We start from the raw sequence: 14,230 nt of genomic DNA, 5'->3' as shown, positions 1-14,230 counted from the left end.
ATAAAATATTTCAACAAATCTCAATTCATTTTTGTGAGTTTTCTCATCTGTTTCAGGGATCTTGTTGGGGCTTATTGAGTTCACCCTACTTCTATGGAGTGTGTTTCATGTATTGCAATATCTTTGATATTTCCAACTATTTAAAGTCCTTCTATTGGTCTCCAAAGACTTCAGGATGGACAAAATGTTTCACGTGGATGCAAGGCCTTTTCTGTGTAGCCTCTGCTTATCTCCTTGCCCCTTCTCCATCCCACTATTCTTTCTGCTGCCCTTCCCACTCCCCTGCTCCAAATACACACCACTCTCTATGCTTGAATTTACAGGCCACCCACTCCCCATGCTCCTAGTGGTTCCATCCTTGACATAGACTATTTTCTGTACCTGGAACACCCTCCCCACCTGACTGCCTCCTCCACTTCACCTGGGTACATTCCCCAATCACCAGAATTCATATCAGACACCATTTCCTCCAGTAGCTCCCTCACTCACCCATCCCAACCTAACCACTCCAATATCTTCCCCTTTGTTATTGTTTGTTAGCTGCCCTCGAGTCAACTCCAACTCATGGCAACCTTATATACAACAGAACAAAATGTTGCCTGGTCCTGCGTCATCCTCACAGTCACCAGCATGTTCAAGTCCATCGTTGGGACTATCGTGCTAGTCCATGTCACCAAGGGTCTACTTTGCCCTTGATGGCCCTCTACTTCACCAAACATGATGTCCTCCTCCAGCAAACTGATCCTCTTGATGATGTGTCCAAAACAAGCAAGTCAGACAATGTTCTGTTGTGATCTTTAAGGCTTTCAGAAGTAGATCTCCATGCCTTTCTTCCTAGTCTGTCTTAGTCTGTAAGCTCCACTGAAACCTGTCCACCATGGGTGACCCTGTTGGTATTTGAAATACTAGTGGCATAGTTTCCAGCATCACAGCAGCATGCAAGCCACAATGACAAACAGACAGACGGGAGCTGGATATCTTCCTCTTGTTCTTGAGAACTTACCCTTTGGTAGGGTTCATCATGCCTGAGTATAATTATCTGTTACTTGCCCATCTTCACTCCAACTATATGTTCTTCATGGGTAGAGGCTGTGCTCATACAGCTCTATAGTCTCGGTGCCCAGTACAGTGCCTGACATGTGTACTTACCCATTATTACATTTTGGGTGGGAAAATGGATAGATGGGTGAATGAATAGTTTGGTGAAGTGTGTTCCTGTCTGGCTGCTAATATCACTGAGAAGTCACCCAGTCTTTCTTGGCCTTAGTTTCTTCATGTGTAAAATGATAGGTTGAAACTGGATGCTATCTAAGGTCAGCTTCCTCAAGATGAAATTCTATAATAATCTCCCCTTACAGTGAAAATTGGTTCCTACATACAAAAAAATAAATAAATAAAACCAGTTGCTGTCGAGTAATTTCTGACTCATGGCAACCCCATGTGTGTTAGGTAGAACTGGGCTCCATAGGGTTTTCACTGGCTGATTTTTTGGAAGTAGATTGCCGGGGCTTTCTTCTGAGGCACCTCTGGGTGGACTCAAACCTCCAACCTTTCAGTTAGCAGCTAAGTGTGTTAACTGTTTGCACCACTCAGGGATTCCAAAGTCACATGGAAACTGTGTCAGCCATGAGATTTTATCTCACTGCCCTCCAACTTCAGGGAGTGTAACTGACCGAAAGCCCAGTGCTCCAAAGTCCATCACCTCACTTGAGTGATGGCCATGCCTCCCACGGGCTGCTGCTGCCAATGACTGAGCATGGCAGGAACACTAAGGCCGACTTTTGTGGGAAACATGGCTCACCCCTGAAGGTCGACTTTGGCTTCAGGATCCCCACGTCAGCCTGCTGAATGTTCCACCAACCTTTCTTCCCTGTCTCCTTCACTTGGGGTCAGACGTGCATGGTGGTGGCATGGTTCTTCCAGCTTTCCCCAGTTCCTCTAGTAAAATCCTACATGTTTAATCTCATTATAGTTTCTGCTTCTCAGAGAACCTGGACTGAAGCAGAAACTTAGTTCAAACTGAGATTGATTTAATTGGTTATGAGTGAGTAGAAGTTTAAAACACTAGACCTTATTCAACACATCTCATAATAATAATGTTAATCCTGATACTAGTACTAATAAATACAACCACTTATGGAGCATTTACTGTGTTAGTCGCTGTTCAAAGCCCTTTGTTGTTGTTAAGTGCTGTCGAGTTGGTTTCCACTCACAGCCACCTTATGTACAACAGAACAAAACGCTGCCCAGTCCTGAGCCATCTTCACAATCGTTGCTATGTTTGAGCCCATTGTTGCAGCCACTGTGTCAATCCATCTCGTTGAGGGTCTTCCTCTTCCTCACTGACCAAGCATGATGTCCTTCTCCAGGGGTTGGTCCCTCATGATAATGTGTCCAAAGTACGTGAGACGAAGTCTCGCCATCCTCGCTTCTAAGGAGCCCTTTACATGGATTAAATCATTTTATTATCACAAAAACCCTTGAAGTAAGTACTGTGGCTATCCCTGTTTTAGAAATGAGATAGCTGAGGCATGGAAAGGTGAAGTAAATTGCTGAGGGTCACAGAGTGAATATATAGTAGACCCAGAATTCAAACCCAGGAGGAGACCATATACTCAACTACCATGTTATGTGGCCTCCCAACATCCAGAGCTGATCCTGCTCTCTTTCTAGAATCCATCTTCTTCTTTGGCTTTCCTGACACTGTATTAAACTGGTGTTCCTCTTACTGTTCTGAGCATTGCCTGAGTCTCTTCCTGGACTTCCTCTTCCTTGGTCCATCTCTTACATTCTGGTTTCCTTGGAGGATCTTCCCTAGGCCTCCTTCTCGTCTTATACTACATCCACTCCCACAGATTCAGTAACCCTCTACCTGCAGATGGCTCCCCAATCCAGTCCTCCTTCCTGGACTCCCAGCCCAAATATCTAACTTCCTACTCAACCTCTCTTCTTGGTTGTCTAATGTGCACTCAAAATCAGTATGCCTGTTTAGCAGCCGAATGCTTAACCGTTGCACCACTAGGACTACTATCCGAAAATCAGAAACTAACAATTGTTAGTGAGGATATGGGGAAATTGGAGCCCTCGTCCATTGCTGGTGGGAACATAAAATAGTGCAGCCACTGTAGAAAACAGTTTACAGGCTCTTCAAAAAGTTAAACATAGAACTACCATATGACCCAGCAATTCCAATCCTAGGTATATACCCAAAGAACTGAAAGCAGGGACTCAAACAGATACTTGTACACCAATGTTCATAGCAACATTATTTACAACAGCCAAAAGGTGGAAACAACCTATGTGTCCATCAACAGATGAATGGATAAATCAAATGTGGTATATCCATACAATGGAATATTATTCAGCCATATAGAGAAAAAAAAGTTCTGATACATGCTACAACATGGAGAAAGAGTCCCTGGGTTGCGCAAATGGTTAAGTGCTTGACTACTAGCTGAAAGGTTGGCAGTTCAAAACCACCCAGTGGCGTCTTGTAAGACAATCTGCTTTTGAAAGGTCACAGCCTTGAAAACCCTATGGAGCAGTTCTACTCTGCACACATAGGGTCGCCCTGAGTTGGAATAGACTCGATGGCACCAAACAACAACAAACAACGTGGATGAACCTTGAAAACATTACGCTAAGTGAAAGAAGCCAGAAACATATTGTATGATTCCATTTATATGAAATGTCCAGAACAGTCAAGTCCGTAGAGACAGAAAATATATTAGCAGTTTCCAGGGGCTGGGGTAAGAGGGGAATGGGCAGTGACTGCTAATGGGTATAGAGTTTCTTTTTGGGGTGATAGACATGTTCTGGGGTTAGATAGTGGTGATAGTTGCACAACATGTTGTTGTTGTTGTTAGGTGCCGTCAGGTCGGTTCCAACTCATAGCAACCTTATGTACAACAGAACAAAACACTGCCCGGTCCTGCGCCATCCTCACAATCATTGTTATGCTCGAACCCATCATCGCAGCCACTGTGTCAGTCCATCTCCTTAAGGGTCTTCCTCTTTTTCGCTGACCCTCTACTTTACCAAGTAAGATGTCCTTCTCCAGAGACTGGTCCCTCCTGATAACATGTCCAAAGCATGTGAGACGAAGTCTCGCCAACCTCGCTTCCAAGGAGCATTCTGGCTGTACTTCTTCCAAGAGCAAAACATACCGAATATACTAAAATCCACTGAAGTGTACCCTTTAAATTGTTATGTAAATTATGCCTCAATTTTAAAAATGCTAAAATAAAAATATCTTAAGGATATCACTGTGTTTGAACTAGCATTTGCTACTTACCCCACTTTATGTTCAGTAGTTCATGATTTCTTGTTTGGGAATTGTTCGTTACGTGCAGACTGGGTGGAGATTGTGGCATTACTTGCAGAAGTGTTAGTAATGTGCAGATTAGATCATGCCAGGCATTCTTTCTCCGTCGAAACTCCTTCTCAGAGCATTATCATGACACATCCCATGCTGTCCTATACTGTAATCTATCTGTTTATAATAGACGGTGAACTCGTGAGCACAAAGACTGGGTCTTTTTCATCACTGTACTCTGTACACTGTCTTAGGCAGTGCTTGGAAAATAGAAAGTACTCTAAATCAGTGGTTCTCAATGGGGCTGGGGAGGATTTTGCAGCCTGGGGGACATCTGGCAATATCCAGAAACATTTTTGGTTGTCACCACTTGGGGGCGGGGGGAGTGCTACTAATGGGTAGAGGCCAGGGATGCTGCTTTAACATCCTACAATGCACAGGACAGCCCCCAACCCAACAGTGGCTAATAGTGTCAAGGTTGAGAAACCCTGTTCTAAATGGTTGAGTGACTGGCTGAGGAATCCCCCAAATTAATTCCATTAAGGGTGAGAAAAACTGTCCCCTTCAAGAAAAAGTAAATAATAAAATCATCCTTGTATTTGGTGCTTTAGTTAATGAAATGTCCCAGACCATTCCTTGTGGCTTTTAACTGAATAACCAAGTTCATGGGAGAGGCTGAACACGAGGGAAACCTGCAAGGCTGTTTAACTTCCCAACCTTGACTAAGATATTATTAACTTGCATACAATTCAGCCCTGCAACCTAAAGCACATGGTAAAATGTGCATTCTTTGTTAAAAAGCCCAGGAAACATTTTACAGTGTATTTAATATGCATGAGGACACAGTCACAGCCCGCCATAAAATATACAACAGCGTAAGTCTTTTCTCCCAGAGTCTGGGAGCACCCTGTCCAAAACCAGGACATGTAGTATGCAGGGATCTTCACTCATGGCCTCCCCACTTAAGGGTACTTGATGGGGAAGGTTCAGCATTCAGGCCTCTAGATCAGTGGTGGCAAACCATAGCCCATGGGCCAAATAGAGCCCAGCGGCTGCTTATATATGTTCTGTGAGCTAAGAATGGTTTTACATTTTTAAATGGTTGATGAAAAATCCAAAGAAGAATAATATTTTGTGACACATGAAAGGTACCTGAAATTCGCATTTCAGCATCCTTAAATAAAGTCTTATTGGCACACAGCCACGCCCACCATTTCCATATTGTCTATGGCTGCATTGGCCTACGGCAGAGTTGAGAAGTTATGACAGACACTGTGTGGCCTCCAAAGCCTAAAACATTTACCATCTGGCCCTTTACAAAAAATATTTGTCGACTCCTGCTCTACTGTTAGAGAGTTTAGCAAACTATGTTTCCAGGAAGCCGTGTGGAATGAGAATGAACCCCGGGCTGGGATCCCTGACACGTGGCTCTGCTGGGGATGTGAGACTCCATCGGGCTTGGGTTTCCTCTCCGGTAACATGAGAAGGCTTCTTGAAGAGATCCCTTGGGCCCTTCCAGGTCTGAACAGTCTTGATTGTGTGGAGATTCCAGTTTGTTCAATGGTTCCCTGGTGGCCAATGGGGTGGAAGTGCCGGCAATTGGGTTAGCACACTCAGCCCTAAAACGGGTGGAAATGGCTAGCCACTGCGTGTATATGGCATAGACTTAAAAATTGGCACTCTAGAAGACTCAGACGCATAAATTTTTGGCCGTTTTCATGTGCTCTAGTTTTTATAGATTAAATCTTGTTGTTAGTTGCTGTCAAGTTGGCTCTGACTCATGGCGACCTTACGTATAACAAAATGAAATGTTGCCTGGTCGTATGCCATCTTCATGATCATTGGTATGTTGGAGTTCATTGTTGAGGCTATTATGTCAGTTCATCTTATGGAGGGTTTCCCTCGTTTTCACCGATCCTCCACTTTACCAACCATGATGTCCTTTACTAGCAATTGGTCTTTCCTGATGACGTGTCCAAAGTAAGCGAGCCGAAGTCTCACCAGCCTAGTTTCTAAGGGGCCTTCTGGTGGTATTTCCTCTAAGACTGGCTTTTAATCTAAAACTAGATTAAATAACCCCATTCTTTTAATCCTCGGAAGGGAAGAAGGAAATGGACAAAACCAGTTAGTGGGGAAGGCTGACAAGGGATGGTAGCAGAGACTGGCAACCCATAAATGCAGGCTTTCAAAATCTCATTTAGCACTTACAGTGTTCGTTGAAACTAACTGGGTAACTGTCATCTCTCCAGTTCGTTGAGCAGCAGGGAAGAGTCTCTATTGCCCTTTCTGTTTTCACCATGCTAACGTCTGGTTCTTTATCTTATCCCCAGTCCAAGGAATCACGGGCTGTCGGCATGGGCAGGCCAGCCTGGGGTCTGTCACTATGGAACTAAACTGGCCTGCTGCCACGGCTGGAGAAGGAACAGCAAGGGAGGCTGTGAAGGTAATTCTGCAAAAGCTCAGACCCACCCTGCCCTCGGGTACTATGTCAGGGGCTTAGCTTTGTATCTGTGATACCATGAGCTATTGTCAGATTGCTAGCAGACTCCCCAGGGGACATAACTACAAAGCACCCATGGTCTGGGTTCCCAACACATGAAGTATATTTTAAAGGCCAGGAAAAGAGACCCATGAGATCTCCTCCTATCTAAAATGTGTGTGACACCATCACCCTAAACCAGTTGCCAAAGAGTCGATTCTGACTCATGGCAACCACATATGTGTCAAAGTAGAACTGTGCTAGAACAAAACTCAAATTTTTTTTTATTCTTGTACTTGAAGTGAAAGTTTACAATTCTAGTCTCTCATACATAAATTTACACACACATTGTTATGTGACCCTAGTTGCTCCCCTGTACTGTGACAGCACACTCCTCCTTTCCACCCCTGATTTCCTGTGTCCATTCAACCAGCTCCTCCCCCTCTCTGCCTTCTCATCTCACCTCCAGACAGGAGCTGCCCATTTAGTCTCAGGTATCTACTTGAGCTAAGAAGCACACTCTTCAAGAATATCATTCTATGTCCCATAGTCCAGTCTAATCTTTGTCTGAAGAGTTGGCCTCGGGAATGGTTTTAGTTTTGGACTAACAGAAAGCCTGGGGGCCACACCTCCCAGGGTCCCCCCAGTCTCAATCAAACCATTAAGTCTGGTCTTTTTACTAGAATTTGAGTTCTGCACCCCACTTTTCTCCTGCTCCATCAGGGACTCTGTTGTGTTCCCTGTCAGGGCTGTCACTGGTGGTAGCCAGGCACCATCTAGTTCTTCTGGTCTCAGGCTGATGCAGTCTCTGGTTTATGTGGCCCTTTCTGTCTCTTGGGTTAATACTTTCCTTGTGTCTTTGGTGTTCTGCATTCTCCTTTCCTCCAGGTGGGTTGGGACCAATTGATGCATCTTAGATGGCTGCTCGCTAGCTTTTAAGACCCCAGACGTCACTCATCAAAGTAGAATGCAGAACATTTTCTTAATAAACTTTGTTATGCCAATTAACCTAGATGTCCCCTGAAAGCATGGTCCCCAGATTCCCGCCCCTGCTACTCTGTCCCTCAAAGTGTTTGGTTGTATTCAGAAACTTCTTAGCTTTGGTTTAGTCCATTTGTGCTGACTTTTCTTGTAGTGTGTGCTGTCCTTCCCTTCACCGAAGATAATTCTCGTCTACTATCTAGTTAGTGAATACCCCTCTCCCTCCCTCCCCACCCTCGTAACCATCAAAGAATGTTTTCTTCTATGTTTACACCTTTTCTTGAAAAACTCCAATTTTTTTTTTACTTTTTTTTTATTGTACTTTAGATGAAGGTTTACAGAACAAATAGTTTCTCATTAAACAGTCAGTACACATACAGTTTTATGACATTGGTTAACAACCCCACGACATGTCAACCCTCTCCCTTCTCAACCTTTTTTTTTTTTTTTTTTTTGGTGAAAATATACATAGCCAAAGATACACAATTTCAAAAATTTCTACATGCACAGTTCAGTGACATCAATTACGTTCTTCCAGTTGTGCTGCTATTCGCACTTTAGATGAAGGTTTACAGAACAAAATAGTTTCTCATTAAACAGTTAGTACACATGTTGCCCTATGACAATGGTTAACAACCCCACTACATGTCAACACTCTCCTTACTCAAACTTGGGTTCCCTATCACCAGCTTTCCTGTCCCCTTCTGCCTTCTAGTCCTTGTCCCTGGACTGCTATGCCGCATTAGTCCCATTTTGCTTTATGGGGCTGTCCAATCCCCGGCTGAACAGTGAACCTCAGAAGTGACTTCACCACTGAGCTAAAAGGGTGTCTGGGGGCCATACTCTCAGGGTTTCTCCAGTCTCTTTCAGGCCAGTAAATCTGGTCTTTTTTTTGTGTGAAAAACTCAAATTTTAAAAAAAGGCCAGACTTACTAGATTAGAGGAACCTCTGAGATTGTCACCCTTACATACATTTTAAATGCTGTACTGAAACCACACCTGGAGGTCACCCTTCAGCTAAATAACAGACAGGCTTATAAAATAAACAATATTACCCGTGAGTACAGTGCTCGTTTAAAAAGTCATCTATATGAGACCAAATGGTCAACCTTTACCCTAAAGCAAAGATGAGAAGGTAAGGAGGGAGGGGCAGGAAACCTAGATTAATGGAAATGGAACAGCCAGAATAGAAATAATGGGAATGTTGACACATTGTGAAAAATGTAACCAATGTCACTGAGCAATATGTATAAAAAATGTTAAATGGGAACTTAATTTGCTGTGTAAACTTTCACCAAAGCACGATAAAATATTATTTAAAAAAAAGTAGAACTGGTTTTCAGTGGTTGATTTTTTTGGAAGTAGATCACCAGGCCTTTCTTTTCAGGTGCCTCTGAGTGGACAGGAACCTTCAACCTTTCGGTAAGCAACAGAGTGTGTTAACTGTTTACAACACCCAGGGACTCCACCATCACCCTAGACATGATTTATTTTAAGAGGGACCTGCTTTGTCAATTATTTCTGTGTTATTATTTTAATGAGTATGGCTGGGTTGTTTGGGTTTTGTTTTTGTTTTTAATCTAAAGAAACCAAGATGGGCAAAAATAGGCCAATAAAGTCCTTCTACTTATAAGAGGTCGCTGCATGGTTAACACGCTTGCTCAGCTGCTAACCAAAAGGTTGGAGGGTTGAGTCTACCTAGAGGCACCTCAGAAGAAAGGCTTGATAATCTACTTCAAAAAATCGGCCATTGTCGTATCTTTGGCTATGTGCATTTTCACAAAAGAAAAAAAAAAAAAAGTTGAGAATTTAGAGGGTTAAAATGTTGTGGGGTTGTTAACCAATGTAATAAAACAGCATGTGTGTTACTGTTATATGAGAAACTATCTGTTCTGTAAGCCTTCACCTGAAGTACAATAAAATATTTAAAAAAAAAAAAATCAGCCATTGAAAACGCAATGGAGCACAGTTCTTCTCTAACATACATTGGGTCACCATAAGTTGGGGTCGACTTGATGGCAATTGGTTTTCTATTTACAAAATCAAGCCCCTCAAAGTTTTTTTCCAACTGGTTTCTAATGAAATACATTTTTAAATTATGAATCACCCAACCAGCAGGCCTCAGTCACAAACAAGAAAAGTAAGCCTTTCACCTTATAGTTTTGTTACTCTAATTTTTTAAATCCATAGTGCCAGTTTCCAAATGGTTTCAAGGGACACATACATATATGCAAAAATTGTATTTTTTTCTGATTCTTTTGTATAAATTGCAGGCTAAGGAACCATAATCGGCTATGGACATTGTTTCTTAGACCATGTGTTAGGAACTCCTGAGAGGTGTCTGATAATTTCAGGAGGATTGAAGAGGACAGAGATGAGCACAGAGTTTTGTGTTTGGATTTTTATATGACTTTCTGTAGTGACCGCACTTGTAGAATAGAGGAATTCAATCTGCATTCCTGCTAGCTGACTGAGCAGGCTGTGCTTCCCTTCAGGGCAGGAATCTGGTCTCACTGTCCCTGAGTCCCCCCACCAGCTGCCATTTGCCTGAACCTCAGTCTCTTATCTGTCAAATAGGATAACATGGCTACGTGTCTCATATACTTTAGGTGCTGGTGTGGATCATATTGGATGATAAACAGTAAGGCACTAAATTGTTAATTTTAAGAGTAACAATGCTACCTTCTTTTTGTTGGTCTATCCCTGCTCCAACCTTCTCCTCTCTAGCTGGTTCAAATGTATCTGGAGAGACCATAGGTGAGGGTAGAGCCTGATCATATCTATATCTGGAGAGAACACAGGCGAGGGTACAGCCTGATCATATCTATATCTGGAGAGACCACAGGCGAGGGTAGAGCCTGATCATATGTAAAGTCCATGAAACAATGTAAGACATTGATACTGCTACACACGCTCAATAGTATGCAAAACCTTCCGCAGTCACAGATGAGTCGCAGATCAGATGACAAGAGCATGCCAGTACCAGAAAAAATATTTGAAAATCATCATTGCCAACCTAGGTTAAGAAGGTTGGAACATCCATCCAGGACCAGGGCCTTTGTCGATTAAGAGAGGCAGGGATGGATCCTCACACTGATTTGATTTATAATGTCATCATCCAGGGCATTGTCTTGAGAACCAGATCTAGGTGACCTTGAGCAAGGTATGTAACCTCATTCGGTTTCCTCCTCTGCAACACGGAGAAAACAATACCAACTTCAGAGGGTAGGGAGCACACGCATTAAAGGGTGCTCATGACTTGGCAGCCATAGGAAACACCTCATCCATTACCGTGGCTTTGGAAAGGACCAGTAACTCTCGGCCTAGACTTGTATCAGTGAAACCACCAGGTGACGGGGATTAAAGGTGGTTTGATTCTTTTTCTAGACACAACATAACATTTTGATTTGAAGTTGGTCAGGTGGAAAGGGGCAAAAACCACGTGGGACCCATGATTTGGAATCTCTCTTACAGTAGCACGAACCTCAGCCCTGCTACCATAAAACTTGTAACCCCCGGCATGTCTCTGGTGGATAAATGAGGGCCAGCTTGGGCTTTCGGGAAGGGCTAGTTTGCAGAGCTGAATCGGAGCAGTGAAGCACGCTACACCCAGCCAATCACATTCTCCCCATGCTTTTGTGGGCTCTATAATACCTTAGGCATGAAAGAATTTCAAACAGAACGTTAAAAGAGTAAGTGCAGAGGGTTCGAGCAAAATGCTTACTATGCAACGTTTGCAAGCTGAAGAGTCTGTCAGCACCCCCATCGCCCCAGTCAAATGTCCAGGTTTTAAACTGCAATGATTTTTTATATCTAAAATCTGTACCATGTTTTATGCAGTCTGCATGGTTCTTGATGGTAAAGTTGTATGTTCCTTGAAGCACCAAATGATAGGGTAGTTTGTCCTTGATTGCCGGGTTTCTGATTTCTAAGCCAGAGTGCGGTGTGTGCAGTGATGGAACAGAGGTGCATGTGTGCTGGCCCAAACAAGCAGAGCCCAGCCTCAGACTGTCAGCGCAGTTCACCCTGCCCTCCGCCTCCATTCGTCCTTCATTCCTTGTGAGGCTCGGCCTCAACGCCCGAGCTCTCCAGCTCTTGGCCTCTGCCCTGATCAACTCATCCTCATTAACCTTAAACTGTGTGCCACTTAGCAAGCTGGGACAAAGAGTTGGATCTAAACAAATCCCTAATGAAAAGCTGCAGATGGAATTGAACGAGAGCGTTTTACTTGGTCTAAAGCAAGCTTAAGTCTCAGGCCACTTTAGACCCAAGCTGAATTTCCCTTTGTGGTGGACTGGATGTTCAAATCAGAGACCCACAGCTGCTATAAATTGAAAACATCTTTCTGGAGCTTCAACCTTATACCAGCCAGGATGTTACTCACTAATTCTCCTACGTTCTATTTGGCATTTATCCTAGGTTTTCCTATCTGGACCACACTGGAGATCAGTTTCCAGGAGAACAAACAGGTCTTCAGGGCTTACCAAGATCTGTTTTTCTAACATCTGAACTTAACGCTGTATCTCCAAGAACATATCTTTAACTAAGTAGACACTGGAAGTCAAATTCCAGCTCCTTTGTCTCCAAAAGTGGAAGGGTTTTACTGGGGAAGTATTTTTTCCCTACCTCCTCATTTATGATTTATCCAGGACCATAAAACGTTCCCCTGTTATAAGTTCTACACCTATTACTTTATTCATTATTCAAAAATATTTGAGTATTGAACATGTTCACAACACTCTAGTAAGCACTGCAGGAAAAACAAAGATGAATTTTTAAAGTTCTTGCCCTGAAGGTACGTAGAATCAAGTAGTAGATAGAAGTCAAGGATAGAAGCCAAATAAATGTCTAGCCCGTTGCCATCGAGTCAATTCTGACTCATAGTGACCCTATATTGACCCTATAGGGCAGAGGAGAACTGCCCCATAGGGTTTCCAAGGCTGTAATCTTTACGGAAGCAGACTGCCACATCTTTCTCCCGCAGAGCGGCTGGTGGGTTCGAACCTCAGATCTTTTGGTTAGCACAGCCAAATGCTTAACCACTAAGCCACCAGGGCTCCTTAAATAAATGTCTACTTATTTAATAAGATGGAGACTGGTCAGTTTCACAGGAGAGACCTGCCAAAGTTCTTGGAGTTCTCAAAGTTGAGCAGAATTCACATGTGGCTGGAGAAATCTGGGAAGGCTTCTAGAAGGAGGGTCCAGGCCAGGTGGTAAATTGCACCACTGTGTTCTGCCCAGAGATAAGGGACTAGGCTGTTAGACGCCAGCATCAGTCAAGTGATGGTCACAGACCACGGTGGGAAGAGGGGGGACAAAGAAGGGTATAGTGCAGTCTCCCAGGTATTTCTGAGCAAGGCAGTTCCAATTAGCTAAATGAATTGGTGGTAGAAACAGGGATAGGATGTTGTAACTGATTGGTTTGGGGACAAGAGAAGAGAGAGATGACTGAGATTTCGAGTCCTGGTCACTGGGAGAGGAATGGTGACATTAACCAAAAATAAGGACTAAGGTTGAAGGGGAAGATGATGGGGTCTTTAGCAGAGGTTTGCTTAGAAGTGGACCTCAGAGCCAAGGGAATTGATAGGCAGAGAAGCTAGCAGCATACCTGGGCAATTTCTGAGTCATTCTTTTATACTGTGGCTATCTCTTGAGCATCTACTAGATCCAGGAACTGCTCTGAGAGCCCTTGATACACTATGCACATCTTTTCTCTCTTAGTCGTTATTTTTCCTCCTTTTCCCCTTCTCCTGGGTTTCCCCATCTTCCTTTCTCCCTATCTACTGCTTTTTCTCCCTATATCCCCCCCATCAACTGGACTCAAAATCTCCATCTTCATTGACTATTTTCTTGTCCCCAACTCAATCAGTTTTGACATCCGATCCCTGTTGTTTCTACCACCACTTCATTCATTGAACAAATATTTACTGAGTGCCTACTTTGTGTCAGGTGTTGGAATACAGCAGTGAATAAAAGAGAAAAATAAACCCTGCTCTCATCTCACTTTCTTACACTGCCACCATCACCACCACCACCACCACCACCATCATCACCACCACTACCATCTTCACCACCACCACCATCACCACCACCACCATCATCATCACCACCACCACCAATCAGAAGCACCACCACCATCATCACCACCACCACTACCACTATCACCACCACCATCATCATCCATCATCACCACCACCACCATCATCTTCACCACCACCACCATCATCACCACTACCACCACCATCACCTCCACCACCACCAACATCACCACCACCACTACCACCATCATCATCACCACCACCACCATCATCTACACCACCACCACCATCACCACTGCCACTGCCACTGCCACCACCGCCACCATCACCACCATTATCACCATCACCACCAACACCATCATCATCTTCACCACCACCACCATCTTCACCACTACCATCACCACCACCACCACCACC

General features: G+C 43.7%; 1 protein-coding gene across 1 annotated transcript in view; it reads left to right on the top strand.

The window, feature by feature from the left end:
• The window catches only part of EGFL6 (EGF like domain multiple 6), a 92,249-nt gene that overhangs the window by 21,901 nt on the left and 56,118 nt on the right, over nucleotides 1-14,230 (top strand). Inside the window, 1 exon segment of the mRNA XM_004386366.1 lies at nucleotides 6,646-6,758. Coding sequence (XP_004386423.1) covers nucleotides 6,646-6,758 — 113 coding nt within the window.

The sequence above is a fragment of the Trichechus manatus genome, unplaced genomic scaffold, assembly GCF_000243295.1.
Source record: "Trichechus manatus latirostris isolate Lorelei unplaced genomic scaffold, TriManLat1.0 scaffold00162, whole genome shotgun sequence".
Lineage (NCBI taxonomy): Eukaryota > Metazoa > Chordata > Mammalia > Sirenia > Trichechidae > Trichechus > Trichechus manatus.
Note: the sequence above shows the minus strand (reverse complement) of the source record. Positions and strands in the feature narration are given on the sequence as shown.